We start from the raw sequence: 21,094 nt of genomic DNA on the forward strand, positions 1-21,094 counted from the left end.
AAGATCTGGCCTTAGGATCAGCGCTTCCAGGGTTTTCTGAAAATTTTCGAGGGTTTGATTAGCTCTATGCTATTACTCAGGGTTTCATTGTTTTACAGGAACATTTTTAAGTTTTTAAGGGCAAATCTGCGCTCTATTTTATATATTTCCGCAGTCATTCCAAGCTCCACATGCAGCTTAGCTCCTCCCTCTGTGGCGATCATCCAGCCTCTTCATCTCTCTCAAGCTGCCACTTCCTCCTCAAATCTGGTCCAAGTAGCTCACTTCTCCCTTGCCCTTCTCACGTGGTGTTCCCAAACGTTGCATAGCTGCCACCATAGGTTCCATCGTTCCATCGCTGCCCAAACGCTGCAAATTCATCCTGCTCCACGCAGTCACCTCCTCATTTCCTAATCATCCTTACTCGCTGCCTTTTCTTTTCTTTTCCTGCATCTGTTGTACCCATGTTCCTCAGCAACCTAACGCGGCGCCATTCCAACAACACGTAGTCGATCCGCTGGCCATCTTACGATCCACGCAAGCCTACAATTCTCCTACGGTCTTCCGTCGTCCTCCATCCATCGCTTAGCCTCTTCAAGCCTTCCCGCCATTCCACCTACAAACAAATCGTGAAACCTGTGGCCCCTGTGTCGAATTTTTTTTGGGCTCCACGCTGTCGCGTGTAGTCGTTCCACATCTGCTGCAAACTTCCTCACACCTGCGAACAACAAACAATCAACCAAACAAACATTCAATTTTTTTTATATGCTACGGTTCGATTTTGTGGTTAGGGTAACGTATATATTTATATATAGTTTAGTATTCATTTTAGAATTAAAATTTTTATTTTAGTTTTTTTTTTTAGATTTATTTATTTCATTTCAGTTTTTTTAAATTTGAAACAATAAAAAAAAAAGAGAAAAGGCATGAAAAAGTTCCTTTTAGGTTTTTGATTAGGCTTTAGTTTAGATTAGATTTTAATTTCAGTTTTGTTATATTTTAATTTTAAATTTAGAACTTTATATCATAAAAAATAATAAAAAATATAAAAATATAAAAATCATAAAAAGTATTTTTTTAGGTTTTGGTTTGGTCTTATTTTAGAATTTAGTTTTTTTTATTTTATTAAAAATAAAAAAAAATTGGAATATTTTGTCACATTTAGCCTTGGCATATTCACTCAAGGATTTGTCACATTTATAATTTTTGGTGTATCTTTTCCGCTAATGCTAAAAATTTTAATGTGGAATTAATATTTGTCATTTTTATATAGTTGAATGCGCTTAAATTTTATCTGAAGACTGGCTATCTGAAAGTGGTGAATCATTTTGTGAACTGGTTAGTATTTGAATTCCATGGTTGAATAATGAATTTTGATCCTTTGAAATTTAATTGCTAGAGCTCTGTGCATCTTTTGAATATTTTACATCTGGTGAAATTAATTATTGCTTGATTGTTTTAATGCTCATCATATGCTAGACATTTCAGTAAATATTTTCAAGCAATTGTCAAAGGATTTGTTCACATTTATATTTCCTAAGTAGCGAATCAATTATTCGATTTTCACTTCATCTAGCAAAGGCATTGGTCTTAAGTATTTAAAGGGCTAATCAATTTTTAAAATCAATCAAGTGCCTGATTCCCTCGTTGTGTCTCCCAACCCAGTGGGTTCCCAGTTGGTCTTCCTTTATCCCATAGGGTCTACCCCGCTTAGCCCAGGGAGACGGCTTAAACGGAGAGATCAGGGATCAGGGTGACAACCCCCAGTCTGAGGGTTGGCGCAATGCCTAGACACTCTGTGCGACAACATTTTTTGGCGTCGTTGCCGGGGATAGAGTTTTTTCTGTCCTTGGTTACTTCGACATTTGTCTCGTTTCTTTCCTCTCGTCCTTTCATGTCCTTAACTCCTTCCTTTCGAGTTTTTCTGTGTCATACTTTCTGTCCAGGTGGCGACTCCACTTCATCTATCTTTTGCAAGAGTGTATACCAGAAGACATCCAAGTAGTTTGGTTAATCATGCTCCTGATCCTGAAAGGGCTCTCAGAGTACGATTACACAAACTATCTTCTCATGCACTTCTTGTTAACCTCAGACAAGAAGCCCTATCTGATATCCATTTCCTTTTTACTAACCCGGTCGAGCACGACATCATGGATATATTTGCCCCTTGCAATTTTTCTAACATTCAAGGTTATCCCAATGATATTCCAACACATGGGATGGATAAATTGCCTATCTTTCTGGGAAATAACGCAATTAGTGCTAATTCACATCTGAAAGCTTTTAGTTTATGGATGGGTAAGTACGCAAGGGCTGCTGATTTTAATCATGAAGATGTTAGAATGACTCTTTTTGTTCTGACCTTGGAGGGCGATGCTCACGAATGGTTTGCAGAAAAGCCTCGGAATTCATTTGATTCCTTGCAATCGATCATTAATGCCTTTAAGGAAAAGTATGGAGATAAGAGAGAAGGAAGACACCTCGTGAAAGCTATTAGCATAATCAAAAAGAGAGAATGAAACCGCTGAAGAATTTAACAAAAGGTTTAATGATATTATTAAGGAATTACCTCAAGATTATAAACCTACCGATAAATTTCTTCAAGATCTTTATATTGATGCCTTTAGCCCTGAGCCCTCTTATGAATTGAGATGTGCTAAACTTCCTGATTATAGGGATTGTCAAGCTTTAGCCATAAAGCTTGAAAAGGATAAGGCAACATTTGGGAAGTCTGAAATCCCAGGTTTTGATAGGCATTCAACGAAATTGAAAGAACCTAAAGGAAAAGAGGTTCAAAAACCTGATAGCGAGCTTGTTCAGAAAATGCTCCAAAAGACCGAAAGCAGGAAATTAATCAAGCAAAATTAACATCTAACCATGCTAAGGAGATAGCTACTTTGCAGAATAGATTGGTCCAAATGGAAAGAGCGTAAACACAAAATTTCCAGCCCAGAAATAATAATAATAATAGAAATAACAATTGGCAAAAGAAGGGTCAATCTAGTGAGCAAAGACCTCCTAATCCGCTTACTAATGTGGTCGATAATGCTCTTCCTTACTGTCGGTTTGTGATGCTCTTCATGAGGAGGCTACTTGTCCCATCATTAGAAGAATTTTAGATAATGGAATGCTTGGGGCAGGTGATCAAATAAATGTAGTAGGTAACGAGTTTCCTTTGTCTATGAACGATTGGATGTAGGTTAAGGAAAATAATCGAGATGTTATGCATCCCTCGTCAGCTTATGGTATAAATAACCTTGAAAATGAAGATGACATTTGGGCTAAGTTATATGGCGAAAAACCCTCTCTAGAGCAAATCATGGAAATTGCTAGAGATAAAGGTTTAACTTATCAGAGAAGGGATAAAGATCAGAGCAGGAATAAAATTCCCCCCTTGAACTTTTAACCCTGGTATAAACTCTGGATTAGATGTTGATTGGGGACGATGGTTTAATAATGCGAAAATCTAGGTTCCTGTCTCCGAGATTGTGAAAATCCCTTCCTAGAGAGATAAGTTACTAAAAGCTATTCAAGGTCCTCAAGCAAATATTTCTCAACAGAAAACCCAGAAAGTTGATTTTCATGATGCTCCCATATATTTGCAAAGTTTAGATTTGGATAACAAAGATCATCAACCTATCTTTATCACTTTGATGGTTAATGGGTACAAATTGAATAATTGCATGATGGATTCTGGTGCATCAGCGTGTGTCATGACTAAGAAGGTCATGGAACAACTTAAGAGTTTCTAGACTCTACTACAATATATGTGCCATGGATTCTAAGAAGATTGAAGTTCATGGTCTACTCAAGGATTTACAGGTTCATTTATTAGTTTACCCGGACATCATGATTGTTATGGACATTTATGTTGTTGATGTGCCTGATGTTTGGGGTATGCTTTTATCCAGAAAATGGGCTTCTGATCTAGGAGGGAGTATTCAAATGAATTGGTCATATGCTATGATTCCTTCTCCTAGAGGTGATGGTTTTGTGAGACTTAATAGAGAGCCCGAGAGAAAATTCCATGTTAAAGATCCTAAGAGACCTCACAACGAGATAATTAAAGAACAATCTGACATTGGGAATTACGCTATCATGTCTAATTTCATAGTTCCTCCTGATGATAAGGTTGATAAAAAGATTAAGGATCTCAATGATAAAGTTTGGTACATGTATTTTGATGGTGCATCATCTAGGCATGGTAAAGGTGTAGGAATAGTATTAAAATCTACCCTTGGTCATATTTTCAAGTTTGCCTATCGATTGGAGTTCAAAGCAACCAACAATGTCGTTGAATATGAAGCCTTGTTGTTGGGTCTTGAGTTGGCGAAGTATTTAAAAATTAAGTTGCTTAGCATCAAGGGGGATTCTGACTTAATTATCAGGGAACTTAAAAATAAATTTACATGCAAAAATCAAAGGTTAAAGAACTATCGAAACGATGTATGGGATACTATGAAATACTTTGATGCCCTTGACCTTGAAGCTATCCCAAGAGAGCATAATAGTTTGGCAGATGAACTTGTCGTCGCTGCTTCTACTTTGCAATTGTCTGATGGGCTAATTGAGGATAAGATTAAAATGGAAGTTATATTTAGACCTTCTGTTCCAGATAACTCAGAGCATTGGCAAGTCTTTAATGATGAAAAGCAAGTGATTCGTTTTCTTAATAATTTGGTTGAGTTTGAAAATTTTCGGATAAATTCTGAGGATGGATCTAGTAATCATGAGCATATCATAAATCCTACTCCTAGGAATGTGGTTTCTTTAGAACAGCACTTTGATCGGCATGATGCCACAAAGTTTAAAGAGGAAAATAAAATGGATCCAGGCGAATACCTCGAAATAAACATCAGTACTCCTGCAAACCCAAAGATTGTTAGAATTGGTAAAGGTACTAGTGTTGAAGAAAGAAAAAATTTAATCAATTTACTTCACGAATATCGAGATGTTTTAGCATTTTCTTATGATGAGTTGAAAGGTTATAGGGAGGATGTCATGGAACACACTATCCCTTTGAAAGATGAAAATGCTAAACCCTTTCGTCAGAAGCTTAGGTAGATTAATCCTAAAGTAGCCCCTTTGGTTCAAAAAGAGCTTTCGAAGATGCTTGTAGCAGGAATTATCGCTCAAACGAAGCATTCAACATGGTGTTCCACCCTGGTGATTGTTAGGAAAAGGAACGGTACGATAAGGCTTTGTGTCGATTTTCGAAATCTTAATCTAGCGTGTAAGAAAAATAATTACCCTTTGCCAAGCATGGAGACTCTATTGCAAAGAGTTATCGATTCTGGAATGATGTCATTGCTAGATGGTTTTTCTGGGTATAATCAGGTATGGGTTAAAAAAGAAGATCATCACAAAACCACATTCACCACACCAGGGGTAATTTCAAATACATTAGAATGTCATTTGGACTAACCAACGTTGGGGCTACATTTCAAAGGGCTATGGATTATGCCTTCAAGGGGTTAATTGGGAAATTTATTGAAATTTACCAGGATGATCTTACTGCTTTTTGTTCAGGAAAACATAAGAAGTTTGACAGTTTATGGCTAGGACCATACATTATTCGAGATATTGTTGGACCAAATTCATTCCACTTGAGCAGATTGGATGGTGAACCACTTGATTTACCTCAAATGGCCAAATGCTCAAGTTGTTCTTCAAGGATGCCATCTGATGCCATAGGGCATCCTCTGCATTGTATTTCTAACCCTACTCCTTTTTCATTTTAGCATTTTATTTCTGTTTTAGGATTATATTTACTTTTCATGTTACTAGTTAGTTAATAAATGAAGAGCTTATATTTTTTCTATGCTTAATGTTATATGATGATTTTTGGATGGCCACTACTTATGTTTTGTTTTGTGTTGCGTGGATGCAGATTTTGGATTCTCACATTCCTACATTGCAGCAACGTGTCCCCAAGTAGAGCCAGATGTTGACCATTGCGTGTCAACTACCCATAGCGGTACACCCCATTTTTTGCAAAAGGGATAACGCTTGATCGATATGTCCATGCCATTCGATTATCATCATCAACCTGATCATGTTATTTTGTAAACCCAGTCTGCATGTGTAAATTGTAAATAATCTTAGCAAATCTGTGTCATGTAATTACCTAGGTAAACCTAATCTTCTAGTGATGATCTACGTTCTGGAAGGTTTTTTGTCTCACCGATCCATGATCGACAGAGTTTTCCTTCAGCCTAACCCCAAAGTCGGAATGGACTTTGTCATTAGAACCTTAGATGAGTCCTAGTGTGCTAGGTTGAGTCTATGTAAAAGTGATTTGGGAATAATCCTAAATATTTGGTTAGGTTATTACAAATCACTTGGTTTGCTAGATTATACTTGTGTCGCAGAACTGGGTGGTCTATGAGGGTCTATGTCAAATGGGTTTTCCCCCCTTGAGATGTAAAAAATATAAAAATCATGATGTAAAGTGTCTTGAATGTTAGAAAATGTTTTATCCCCTCATAAGTCCTAGGTCCTAGGTGATTTTTCCAAAGGCTAAATTCGAGGGTCCCTTTAAATAAAAAAATAATAATAAATAAAAATTAAAAGTGAAATAAAATAATAAAATAATAATAAGTCAAAGTTTCGAGGAAATAAATGCAAAATTTTAAATTTTCATATTAAAATGTGAAATTTCCTCAACATTTAAAATTTTCGACGAATGAGATTTTGATCCTCATCGATGGTCGAGATCACTTTGACATGGATCACTCGAACTAGCCGTTGGGAAATTTTTCTTTAAATAGGGTGTCAGGGGTCATTTGAGATCATTGGATCTGTGAGTCTTGCGCTAAAGAAAGCTCTCTTGTAATCGTTTTTCATGTGCAATAAAGAAAGACTTCGGGGTTGAAATCTTGCTAGTGTTACTCTTCTGGAAATGTTGTAAGAAGTTTTATTTTTCTGCATAAATTTAATTTCAACCATTGATGATAGCTTGATGAAGTGTCATTTTAAACACAAGTATCTTGTTTAGTCACTAGGGTTTGAATGGTAGTTAAATTTCTGAATATGATGGCAGGTATCTCCATTAGTTCTGGATTTTAGTATCGTTTTCTCCCTCTTTGTTAATGGTTAAAGTAAGTTGTGCAGGAAAATCTTGATTTCGAGATCATCGGGCATGTGAGGAAGTTCTCGGTTGAACCAGCCAACTCCCGAAAAAGCATTTTTCTAAAGAGCCCAGCTAGTTTTGATTCAAGGCTTATCATTAGAAATGTTTTTTGTGAATGCGTGAAAAGTTTTCTGAAGCACTTCATATTGAACTTAAAATTTTGAAAATATTTCTGTAGCATACTGATACATCTGGCTATTTAAAGCCTTTAAATTGTGAATATTGTAATTATTTAGCTGGTTTTAGGGTTTTTAGTTTTGTTTCTTGCATATTTTATCTCTGGGTGTTTTGTTTTGCCATTGCAGGTTACAGGTCTGAGGAAAATTTTTCATTTGAAGCCATATCTAGGCCCTGGAGGGTAAGATCTGGCCTCAGGATCAGCTCTTCTAGGGTTTTTGAAAAATTTCAAGGGTTTGATCAACTCTCTACTATTTCTCAGGGTTTCATTGTGTTACAGGAACATTTTAAAATTTTTTAGGGCAAATTTGCATTCTGTTTTATATATTTCTGCAGTCGTTCCATGCTCCACACGCAACTCAGCTCCTCCCTCTGCGACTATCATCCAGCCTCTTCGTCTCTCTCAAGTTGCCACTTCCTCCTCAAATCTGGTCTGAGTTGCTCACTTCTCCCTTGCCCTTCTCACGTGGTGCTCCCAAATGCTGCATAGCTGCCACCATACATGCCATCATTTCGTCATTGACCAAACACTGCAAATTCATCCTACTCCACGCAGTCACCTCCTCATTTCCTAATCATCCTTACTCGCTGCCTTTTCTTTTCTTTTCCCGCATCTACTGTACCCACGTTCCTCAGCAACTTGATGCGGTGCCATTCCAGCAACACGTTGCTGATCCACTGGCCAACTTACGATCCAGGAAAGCCTGCAATCCTCCTGCGGTCTTTCGTCGGCTATCCCTCTACGTCCTCCATCCATCGCTCAGCCTCTTCAAGCCTTTCCGCCATTGCACCTGCAAACAAATAGTGAAACCCGTGGCCCCTGTGTCGATTTTTTTTGGGCTCCACGTTGTCGTGCGCAGTCATTCCACATCTGCTGCAGACTTCCTCACACCTACGAACAACAAAAAATCAACAAACAAACATTCAAATTTTTTTTATATGCTACGGTTCCATTTTGTGGTTAGGGTAACGTATATATTTATATATAGTTTAGTTTTCGTTTTAGAATTAAAATTTTTGTTTTAGTTTTTTTTTTGTTTAGATTTATTTATTTCATTTCAGTTTTGTTTAAATTTTAAATTAGAAAAAAAAGAAGAGAAAAGGCATGAAAAAGTTCCTTTAGGTTTTTGATTAGGCTTTAGTTTAGATTAGATTTTAATTTTACTTTTGTTATATTTTAACTTTAAATTTAGAACTTTATATCATAAAAAAATAATAAAAAATTAAAAAAATATAAAAATCATAAAATCATAAAAAGTTTTTTTTAGGTTTTGGTTTGGTCTTATTTTAGAATTTAGTTTTTTTATTTTATTAAAAAAAAAAAAATTGAAATATTTTGTCACATTTAGTCTTGGCATATTCACTCAAGGATTTGTCGCATTTACAATTTTGGTGTATCTTTTCCGCTAAGGATAAAAATTTTAATGTGGGATTAATATTTGTCATTTTTATGTAGTTAAATGCGCTTAGATTTTATCTAAATATTGGCTATCTGAAAGTGGTGAATCATGTTGTGAATTGGTTAGTATTTGAATTCCATGGTTGAATAATGAATTTTGATCCTTTGAAATTTAATTGCTAGAGCTCTGTGCATCTTTTGAATATTTTACATTTGGTGAAATTAATTATTGCTTGATTGTTTTAATGCTCATCATATGCTAGACATTTCAATAAATATTTTCATTCAATTGTCAAAGGATTTGTTCTCATTTATATTTCCTAAGCAGTGAATCAATTATTTGATTTTCACTTCATCTAGCAAAGGCACTAGTCTTAAGTATTTAAAGGGCTAATCAATTTTTAAAATCAATCAAGTGCCTAATTCCCTCGCTGTGTCTACCAACCCAGCTGGTTCCCAGTTGGTCTTCCTTTATCCCATAGGGTCTACCCCCCATAGCCCAGGGAGATGGCTTAAACAGAGAGATCGGGGATCAGAGTGACAGCCCCCGGTCTGAGCGTTGTCGCGGTGCCTAGACACTCTATGCGACAACACAGCTCACAGAGGATCATGAAGGCAGTGCCACTAAAGAAATGAAGTGGGTAGAATTGCTAAGGACAAGAAGAAGCATATGACCAAGAGGTCATAAATTTATGTGCCTCGGGAGTCTGATGCAAGAGCATCCGACACTCCTCATTAAAGGAGGAATCCAAAGCAAAGAAGGAGGACGTGGACCATGGAGCTGAACGAGGGACAATTTCTGTTAAAAACAAAGCTTAAATGATGGAATGGATATGTCTCTAGAAGACTTAATTAAACGAAACCTGCCATGTGTATACGTATAGTGAGTTTAAGGGTTTGTTGAGCAAATCAAGGAGAGGATTGATCAGATCCTTTCAGTGATTTGATCCAATATTCTTGTAATGATGAACCTGCGTGTTCTATAAATATATGTAATGAGACAGATAGAGATATAGAGGAAGATAGATAGAATTTGTATAAACAGAGGTTGAAATGTAGTCGAGAGGAGAACCCGTGCTAAGGCTGAAATGCCTTAGAGTTGTAACTATGTTGTGTATAATACAATAGTGTGTTTAAGTGTTGAATTGTGCCTGTGTGTGTATATCTTATAAACTGCCTGTATGTTCTCCTGTTGCAGGTCTTGATCGACCATCGATCACTGTCGGATCGATGGCAATCCAAAGATATAGAGTTAACTGTTTGTGTGAAGACAGAACAGGGCAGAGGAACTGGCTTTAAAGCACAAATCCCATCAAAATGGTGAGATCGAGCCAAGGAAGAATAAGCGAAGAGATGAAGTATCGAAAAACTAGGGTCGTTGGATCTTATAGATCAACAACTATGATTTTATCACATTAGCGGAGCCCTTAGGGTGTTATCGGACCTAACCATCATTGCAAAGCGATCAACGATGAAGCGATGGATCCTAGACCGTCGGATCGAGAGTCCAGATCGACGGCCCAAATGCGATCGACGATCACATATCGGAGAGGCAAAGGACGAGCGATAATGGAATAGCAAGGGTCGATACGCCGATAGCGATCATGCTCTGATCGGTGATCGGAGGTGTCGGTAGTCGGAGGTCGGCATCAGATCAGCGCTGAGGAAAGTGGAAGAGCGGACCCGATAATCCTTATAGATACGGGTTTATGTTTTTGAAGTCCGACATATATGTTCGGAGCGGGATTTACATGGTTTTTCCATGTATTTTGTAATATGTGTTGCCCGAGGGTTTAAGGCTTGAACACTTAATTTAAAGCTTCCAATAAGGCTTGTGGGCCATAACCCACAAGCCTCAGGATTGATTTTTTTAAGGAAAAGGGATTTTGATTAACCCCCATAATCTCTTTCCATCAAGATGCCACCAAAATGTCTCAGGAAGTCTGTCACAAAGGTCTATCATGAGGTGATGTTTCTAACTCTGAATCAACTTCTTTCATCGTCATTGACATGGATGAAGACAGTAATCTTTGTGAGCGCTTAATCCATCGTGCTTTGTTGGGAGGATCCTGTAAGAAAATATGATTAATGCCTTCAAGAAGCCTGAGTGCCACAACATTGATAAATCATAGGTATCTGCAACCATACCAAAGTCCTTATGCTGTTTGTGTTCTAACTTCTAGGATCCAAACACTTGTCTTTGGCTTATTAGTCATGCTCCATGAGTTTGCTAAAACACCTTATTAGCCTTCTCCCATTGGATTGAATATTTCATAGTAAACAGGTGGTCAAACTTCATTTCCCATCCACAGTAGGATATCCTAGACTTCCTATCTTCTAAGAGTGACTGAGTTCAAGTCGACCTATGATCCGTAAATTGTTGTGGATATTCCACTAGACAGTTTGTCACAACACATATGACAAAATTAAACTTAAAAATCTGAAATCTACACTATGAAGGTTTATTTCTCTATAGATTTCTAGATATGTGAATTGCTATGTATTGCGTATGCATCAATGTTGCAGAACTCGTACTCGTATAAAACTTGTCACGGCATCGACTCGTCGACTCGTATAAGACCCATCAAAATACAAAAAAAAAAACATAAAATGTGGTAAATTTTAAGCACAAAAAAGAAACTAATGATAATTCCAATCCTTATAAGTTATAAAAACCACAATATATGCAATAATTCATAACATCATCTCATATCTATAAAAGTACAACATAACATATTCGATTTTTGTAGGCAAAACATTTAGATACTGAATAACAAAAGGACTCATGATTCCATAATTAAAATAAAAAAAGTCATCAAGTTCAAAATTCAAATACATGTCATAAATGATACATGATTGTCTCATAACAATCTTGAGTCTCATCACTCATGGACGATCACGCCTAAAATAAGCCCTCGTGGAGCTAGTGGTAACATTAGAAGACTGGAGCAACTGTGAGACAGGTGTATTTGGAGTCCCCATTTGAGATGGCAAACTAGAGAGATCCTCAGTCTCTTCATCAAGCCAACTCAAATCAAGGGCCTCCTCCACAACCCAATAAGACTCTAAATCAATAGTATCCAATAAAATTGGATCTGTATCCTTTGGTTTCACTTGTTTTGTGAGCATTTGAAGGTTGTAGTAGATGAAAACCAACTTCTCCAACCTCTCATGCTCCAACCTGTTTCTCTTTTTGTTGTGGATGTGCTCAAACAATAACCAATTGTGCTCACAAGAAGAAGCACTGCAGGGTTGACTCAGAAAACTGATGGTGAATTCTTGTAATTGTGGTGCCTCAATGCCACAATCTATCCACCAATGAGATGTAAAAAAATAACAACAAAGATTATCAGTTTGCAAAGCCAAACATATAAAAGAGAACTAGCAAAATTACAAGCTAAGTTCTATAAATATGGAAAATTTTAGGGGTAGATGAGCTAATTTTCTAGGCTGTTTCCAAAAAAAGAGATTTGTCAATTTCTTAAAAAAGATTAAAATGATTCACTATATATAAATAACTCTTTACAAACTATATATAAAACTCTCAGACAATTCTATAAATAAGGAAAATTTGAAGGGCTAAATTTGGTAGATGAGCTAATCTTCCATGTTTTTTCCAAAAAAAATTGGCCAATTTCCATTTATATATATATATAGATATAGATATATATATATATATATATATATATAACAGACTCAGGCAATTCTACAGACTACAAAATGAGAACATATAAGTCATATTCTGCAATAAAAGAAAACTCATAAAAAATCATAATACGCAAATTTCTTTCAATTTTCTCAAAAACTGGAGTCAATGCATTCTCAAATTTCACATAATATAATCAAATGCTACTCAAAAGCTATGGAAAAACACATACAGGTGCAATAAAGACACACAAACTCCTAGCAATTCTACGAGATATCACAATATACCTCACATGCTGCAATGAAGGGATAATCACAGAAGATACCTTATAATATACGAATTTCATTCAGCATTCTCATAAATCACAGTGAGCATTCTTTTGGATGGACTGAATGTAAATATTCTTTATGTTCAGTACTTTCTATATAAGGATACATTCTCAATAATGCAGATCTTATGATGGATTTTCACGAATATGAATACAAATATTTAGTAAGTTCAATATACCCTCATGTTTATGGATACACAAATTCAGTAAGTTCAATACAGCCACACATATAGAACAGCTTTATCACGTTAAACAACATATACAGTGCACCAATATTCTCTGTAGTATGTACAGGTATTTTGCATCAGTAAATCCAATGCTTTGGGGGACTTTTCCTTGTTATTACGACTGTATTCCCATATAAATACTTTTGTTGATCCTTTTCAATGCCAAGATCAAACTAATTGTAAAAGACCAACCCCTGAAAGCAGTTTTTCAATTGCTGCATTTTTTTCATTAATGTTCTCAAATTTGATCCTCCTACCATGACCTGCAACAGATAAATTTAATGCATTGTATAAGTTTTACTGCCAAGAGTCTAAATATTGCATTTATTAACAAAGATACTAGTGGCAACTCAGGTAGGACTGCCAATGAAGTGCATGAACAAGTTCAAACCTGGCAAAATCCAGAGAAAGTCCATTTGCAGAAAAGGATGGATGTTCTGCACTTGTTTTTCCACTGCATAAGTTGGTTGGATTGAGTTTTAACACATTGCCAACATGGAAATTTTGTCATCTCACAATTATTCCCATAGAAGGTCTACTGGGTAGTTGAAATGCAAAATAAGTAAGCCAACTAGTTACAAGCGCAAAAAGACCTAGAAAAAGTAAGAATATATTGTATTCTACCTGAATACCAGTTATACTTCTCAAAATAAGTCAATTCACCATTATGTGATGCTGCAAGATGATCCCCTGTGAATAGGGCCTTGAGTGGCTTATAAGAAAGAGAGACAGATCCCTGAAACAAGTTTTACATATACATTATGTCCTATGGGCATGGATTTCTGATATACATTATATCAATTGAGAAGTTTGATTTTCAGATTTATTCTTCTAAACTCTATTTGATAGAAGAAACAAATATGCTGCATTTGCAATTATATGCAAACTACACCCAAATTTAATGTCATGGAAAATCCTTCTATATGTATTTCAATCACTTACCTCAGTATGCCCAGGTGTAAAAATAAGGTCAACATCAGGATTAAGACTCCATGGCCCTTGGCCTTCAAGTTTTATTTCTACATCTGCAGTATGAGATTGTACCTAATACACAAGGGAAGAAAGTCAAGTGACAACTGGAGAAACCATTTTGATTAACATAGAAAGATATCCACACTATTCCCACCAGTGTATAATAAATTATTGTCTTTCGCTAGTTCTTTTGCTCCCACAAGAAGAGAGGCCAATGAGGAATGCAGAATGTCTATCTAAGAACCAACAGTTGAAACAACAAAACAATAAAGAATTTCTACATAACTTGGCAGATCAAATCAAGACAGATGGGTAACCATAATCAAAGTTAAAAAGCTTGGCTTGGTGACGCCAGAGTATAGTAGTTCAATTCGGGCTCAGCAAACACTCAGAAAATGAATAATTTTAAAATGAGCGCTGTTTTCTGCTGTTTGTATCCTATTATACAATCATTATTCTGAGGCAAATTTTAGTATGACCATTGTATGGAAGAGAATTTGGATTCAGGCCCGGGAATATACTGAATAATTTTACCATTTAATACTAACAATAGAAAACATAATAAATAGGCGGGAGTTTTTTATTTTGATAATATACTCTATAGAGGTAATGTCTATAGATTGTTAACAATGAAGAATGCATACTTATCCACCTACCGGTTGCCTAAAATTTCTCTTTATTTCCTTTTTGTTGTTTGCATGCTTCGTTTAGGTTTAGGGGCTACTGTAGTCGGATGTCATTATCTAAGTTTCTGTTTTATATCCACAAATAAGCAAGGGATCAGTACAAAGATAAGACTAACCCTGCTGGTGAAGAAATGCACAAAGGATAGTTTAACACTAAAGATGAAAACAGCTAAGAAGGGCATTTTCTTCCAAATAATAAACTGAAGAGAAATGGCTGCAAGAATAAGGAGTATCTTATGACTGTTAGATGAACGAATTTTGGAGACATCCCACAGGTCTTATACTTTAGGTATATCAGATTCATGACATGTAATAATCAATGAAAAATTAACACATACAGATTCTATTCACGATAGAACTCAAACAAGAAAGTTTCTCCCCATTTACCTCATTAATATGCAATATGCGGTCACAAGATAAACGCTTAGCCCATTTATCATGGTCAGCAACATTATCTCTGTATATTAAATTGAGTTGAAATATATCAGAAGGTCCAAGTTCCAAGTTTAAAATCTAAGCATCTGAAAAGAAAAAGAAAAAAGCAAAAAACAAGGATTAGATAATAATGTATTATACAACTTGCCTGTGAGAAAGGAACATGTAGCGAGCCCCACCAAGTTCATCTATTTTGCTTGCAAGTTTTTCTTTAAAGCTCGGGCTGCAAAAGTATTAAATAAGCAAGTGAAGCTCAAAGCTGAAGAAACTCAAAACACAATTCAGTCTATGCGAAAAAATACAATATTGCATGATGAAAGTTTAACCAAAGTCTATTTATGATTCTCAACAGTCTTTCATATGATATGGTGTCTACATCTCCAAAGCACTCCTTGCATCCAACTTACTCATTCTGTACCAATTATCTTATTAAAACAGATTTACAATAAATTTTGACAGTGTATAAAGCACATTTTGATCTCCATGATAGAATAATAAATAATTGGATAGCATGTTAAACCCAAAATTTATCAATATTTTTGTCAGCAACAATTACAAGAACTAAAAGAAAATTACAGCAACAAAATGAACCCTGAGTTTGGGGGAACTTGAGCGTTGTTTTCTTGAATGCTTTCTACAAATGCTTCTTGTTATTTCAGATGCTTTCAGTTATAGTCAGTATTCACTAGCCTGTTCTTTCCAGCCATCCACTCCTACCCATTAGGTGAAGGAGCCCATTATGGCTCACACTTGAGATGGCAACAGCAAGGTTGTTGTAGATTCCGAGAAGATGCCACCAAAATGTCTCAGAAAGTCAGTCACAAAGGTCTATCATGAGGTGATGTCTCTAAGTCTGAATCAACTTCTTTCATTGTCATTGACATGGATGAAGACAGTAATCTTCGTGAGCGTTTAATCCATCGTGCTTTGTTGGGAGGGTCCTGTAAGAAAATATGATTAATGCCTTCAAGAAGCCTGAGTGCCACAATGTTGATAAATCACAGGTATCTGCAACCATACCAAAGTCCTTTCTCTGTTTGTGTTCTAACTTCTAGGATCCAAATACTTGTCTCTGGCTTATTAGTCATGCTCCATGAGTTTGCTGAAACACCTTATTAGCCTTCTCCCATTGGATTGAATATTTCTTAGTAAACAGGTGGTCAAACTTCATTTCCCATCCACAGTAGGATATCCTAGACTTCCTATCTTCTAAGAGTGACTGAGTTCAAGTCGACCTATGATCCGTAAATCGCTGTGGATATTCCACTAGACAGTTTGTCACAACACATATGACAAAATTAAACTTAAAAATCTGCAATCTACACTATGAAGGTTTATTTCTCTATAGATTTCTAGATATGTGAATTACTATGTATTGCATATGCATCAATGTTGCATGACTCGTACTCATATAAGACTCGTCATGGCATCGACTTGTCGACTCGTATAAGACTTGGGAATGACCCTTATAAGACCCGTCAAAATACAAACAAAAAAAACTTAAAATGTGGTAAATTTTAAGCACGAAAAAGAAACTTGTTGACCACTACGTGTCAACGACCCATAGCAGTACACCCCCTTTTTTTCGCAAAAGGGATAGCGCTTGATCGACGTGTCCGTGCCATTTGACTATCATCATCTGCCTAATCATGTTATTTTGTAAACCCAGTCTGCATGTGTAAATTGTAAATAATCCTAGCAAATCTATGTCATGTATGTAATTGCCTAGGTAAACCTAATTTTCTAGTGATGATCTACGTTCCGGAAAGTTTTTTGTCTCACCAATCCATGATCGGCAGAGTTTTCCTTCAGCCTAACCCCAAAGTCGGGATGGATTTGGTCATTAGAATCTTAGGGGAATCCTAATGTACTAGGTCGAGTTTATGTAAAAGTAATTTGGAGATAATTCTAACTATTTGATTAGGTTATTACAAATTGCTTGATCCGCTAGATTATGTTTGTGTCGTAGAACTGGGTAGTCTATGAGGGTCTATGTCAAATGGGTTTTCCCCAGCTTGAGATGTAAAAATGTAAAAAATCATGATGAAAAATGTCTTGAGGGTTAGAAAATGTTTTATCCCCTCATAAGTCCTAGGTCCTAGGTGATTTTTCCAAAGGCTAAGTTCAAGGGTCGAAGAAAAATAAAATAAAATAATAAAATAATAATAAGTCAAAGTTTTGAGGAAATAAATGCAAGATTTTAATTTTTTAATATATTAAAATGCATTTAAAATTTCGACAGATGAGATTAAAAGAGATTTTCATCCTCATTGACGGTCGAGATCACTTTGACATAGATCACTCAAACTAGCCGTTGGGAAATTTTTCTTTAAATAGGGTGTCAGGGGTCATTTGAGATCATTCGATCTTAGAGTCATGTGCCAAAGAAAGTTCTCTTGTAGTCATTTTTCATATGCAATAAAGAAAGACTTTGGGGTTGAAATCTTGTTGGTGTTACTCTTCTGGAAATGTTGTAAGATGTTTTATTTCTATGCATGATTTTAATTTCAGCCATTGATGATAGCTTTATGAAGAGTGATTTTAAACACAGGTATCTTGTTTAGTCGCTAGGGTTTGAATGGTAGTTAAATTTCTGAATATGATGGCAGGTATCTCCATTACATTTGGATTTTAGTATCGTTTTCTCCTTCTTTGTTAATGGTTGAAGTAAGTTGTGCAAAATCTAGATTTCGAAGATCAACGGGCGTTTGGGGAAGTTCTCAGCTGAACCAGCCAACTCCCGAGAAAGCATTTTCTAAAGAGCCCAGCCAGTTTTGATCCCGGGCTTATCATTTGAATTTTTCTTGTGAATTCATCTCATGTTAAATTTAAAATTTTGAAAATATTTTTGTGGCATACTGACAAATCTGGCTATTTAGAGCCTTTAAACTGTGAATACTGTAATTATTTAGCTGGTTTTAGGGTTTTTAGTTTTGTTTCTTGCACATTTTATTTCTGGGTGTTCGGTTTTTGTTATTGCAGGTTGCAGGTCAGAAGAAAACATTTTGTCCGAAGCCAGATCTAGGCCCTGGAGGGTAAGATCTGGCCTCAGGATCAGCTCTGGCAGGAATATTTACTTCAGATCTGGAAATTTCTTGTGGGGTTTTCATCAAGGAAATCTGAAGCGAAAAGATTCAAATTTTTTAAGGTTTCTGAAGAATCGTGGGGGTTTTTCCAGGCTATCTGTTTGCTGCCTGGGATTTCATTTTGACAGAAATTTTCGAATTTTTTTTTATGTTGTTGCTGCCTGGGGTTTTATTTTATAGGAAAATTTTTCGAAATTTTTTTAGAAGAAAAAATCAGGCTGTAGGATTGCTTCCTCACTTCCACACAGCCTTTTCCCTTGGCAGCCTTTCTCCTCTCTCCGCGTATTCATATCCAATCTTCTCTCCTCATGCAGCTATCCCTCTCCCTACGCAGCTCCAACCCTCACCGTCCAATCTGCCATTGTCACACATGCGCAGCAAGCAAACACACCGGCGTTTATTCCAATGCCCTCAGCATCTTGCACGCAGTCTTCACTACCCCTCCACGCATTCCTTCATCCTGCCCGCGTCTAAGTCCAACAGCGGTCTCTTCACGCAGCCATCTCCACCCATTACCACTGAAACTCCCTTCGCTGCATCCATCCCTCTCTGTGGTTGTCGTGGATCCCTCATCCCCCTGTCGATCACCATCATTCTCTGTCACAGTTCCAGAGAACTTCCTCCCCGCAGCCGCAACCTTCCTTCCACGTCCTCACTTCAAAACCTGCTAATCACAGCCACACCACGCATCTACAACAGTCATCCACGCAGCACTCTGCCTGCGTCTACCCTCCATTCCCGCGGTTTCTCATCCCTATCCACGCGAATCCCCTACATCCTCTCTCGCAACTCCTCTTCGAACTTCGCTCCATTTCTGTTGCTCTCCTTACACAGTTGTCATCCCGCGCTGGTTGCTATCCACGCTCAACCCACAACCATTCCCGCATCCTCAGCTGCGTTGCTGCTCGCTCTTCCTTCCTTTCCGCTACCCCTACCACGCATACTTGCAAGCAAACCGCATTTCTTCTCACACCGCGCCCTCCTCTTTGTCTACCAGTCTAGCACCCCGTTGCAGGTTGCATTCACATGTATAATAAAACATCACGATATTTTTTTTATTTTTGTATGGTTAGTGTGTTCTAGGGTTAGACATCTTTATTTAGATTTTAATTTAGAACTTTATTTTGTGTGTTTTAATATATATAAAAAATCAAAAAAATTATTTTCTTATTTTCTTCATTTGATATGGCTAGGTTCTAGACTTCGAATTAGATTCATTTTATTTATTGATTTTTTATTTAAGTTAGGTCTTAGTTTAGATTAGATTTAAATTTTAGTTTTGTTATATTTTAATTTTAACCTCAGAACTTTATAGCATAAAAAATTTAAAAAAAAAATCATAGAGAGGTTTTTAGTTTTTTTTGGTTTGGTCTTAGTTTAGAATTTAGTTTTTATTTCATAATTTTGATTTTAATCATAAAATAAAAAATCATTAAAAAAAAAAATTGAAAGAAAAGTTTTTTTCGTGGTAGAGCTAAAAGTTCTTAAAGATGTTATTTGAAGATTAGCTATCTGAAAGTGGTGATTCATATTATAAATTGGTTAGCATTTTGTGGTCATTTAATTGTTGGAGTTGTGCTAAGTCATCATGGTTGCTTGAATGTTTTAATGCTCATCATATGCTAGACATCTCAATAAATATTTTCAAGCAATTGTTGAAAGATTTGTTTATATTTATATTTCCTAAGCATCAAATCAATTATTCGATTTCCACTTCATCCAGCAAAGGCACTGGTCTTAAGTATTTAAAGGGCTAATCAATTTTTAAAATCGATCAAGTGTTGGTTTTCCCCCGCTGTGTCTCCCAAGCCAGCTGATTCCCAGTTGATCTTCATTTATCCCATAGGGTCTACCCCCCTTAGCCTACTATTGGGAGACGACTTAAACGAAGAGATCGGGGATCAGGGTGACAGCCCCCGGTCTGAGTGTTGTCGCGCTACCTAGACAATCTGTGCAACAACAAAACTAATGACAATTCCAATCCTTATAAGTTATAAAAACCACAATATATGCAATAATTCATAACATCATCTCATATCTATAAAAGTACAACATAACATATTCGATTTTTGTAAGTAAAAAATTTAAATACTGAATAAGTAAAGGACTCATGATTCCATAATTCAAATTAAAAAAGTCATCAAGTACAAAATTCAAATACATATGTCATAAATGATACATGATTGTCTCATAACAATCTTGAGTCTCATCACTTGGACGATCACGCCTAAAATAAGCCCTCGTGGAGCTAGTGGTAACATCGGAAGACTGAAGCAACTATGAGGCAGGTGTATTTTGAGCCTCCATTTGAGATGGCAAACTAGAGAGATCCTCAGTCTCTTCATCAAGCCAACTCAAATCAAGGGCCTCCTCCACAACCCAATAAGACTCTAAATCAATAGTATCCTTTGGTTGCACTTGTTTTGTGAGCATTCAAAGGTTGTAGTAGATGAAAACCAACTTCTCCAACCTCTCATGCTCCAACCTGTTGCTCTTTTTGTTGTGGATGTGCTCAAACACTGACCAATTGCGCTCACAAGAAGAAGCACTGCAGGGTTGACTCAGAAAACTGATGGTGAATTCTTGTAATTGTGGTGCCTCAGGGCCACAATCTATCCACCAATGAGATGTAAAAAAATAACAGCAAAGATTATTAGTTTGCAATGCCAAACATATAAAAGAGAACTAGCAAAATTACAAGCTAAGTTCTAACAATTTGCACTTACAAGGCATTTACTTGTCCTTGAGGACATTGGCTTGAGCTAAATCCTAACATGCCAGATGCTTCCTTGTACATATATCGTTGTAAGTTGATTTTGTCCTGAATATCTAGATCCGGGAACATCTTCTCAATGCATATCATGACACCTCTCATCACCTTGGGATCTCTTTGAATGCTAGACCCCTCATTATAGAATAAGCTCGGACTGAGATATGCTCTTGTTGCATGCAATGGTGAATGTAGTTGCGCGTCCTACCTGGAATCAATAATTGTCCATATAGGGAGATATTTAGATTCATTTCCCT

The 21,094-nt window shown here is 36.5% G+C and overlaps 1 protein-coding gene across 1 annotated transcript in view; it reads right to left on the reverse strand.

Moving 5' to 3' along the window:
• Window positions 1-12,655: 12,655 nt before the first annotated feature.
• LOC149184050 (uncharacterized) overlaps window positions 12,656-21,094 on the reverse strand; it is a 144,157-nt gene continuing 135,718 nt past the window's right edge. The window contains exons 6-11 of the mRNA XM_089417379.1: window positions 15,130-15,204; window positions 14,934-15,003; window positions 13,831-13,932; window positions 13,513-13,624; window positions 13,280-13,342; window positions 12,656-13,151 (exon numbers count right to left, since the gene is read on the reverse strand). Of these exons, the coding sequence (XP_089273505.1) occupies window positions 13,057-13,151; window positions 13,280-13,342; window positions 13,513-13,624; window positions 13,831-13,932; window positions 14,934-15,003; window positions 15,130-15,204 (517 nt within the window). The 3' untranslated portion in view covers window positions 12,656-13,056. The remainder of the gene's footprint in view (window positions 13,152-13,279; window positions 13,343-13,512; window positions 13,625-13,830; window positions 13,933-14,933; window positions 15,004-15,129; window positions 15,205-21,094) is intronic.

Source organism: Pinus tabuliformis, chromosome 3_2 (genome assembly GCF_031772625.1).
Source record: "Pinus tabuliformis cultivar Carrire ecotype Pingquan chromosome 3_2, CPIR1, whole genome shotgun sequence".
Lineage (NCBI taxonomy): Eukaryota > Viridiplantae > Streptophyta > Pinopsida > Pinales > Pinaceae > Pinus > Pinus tabuliformis.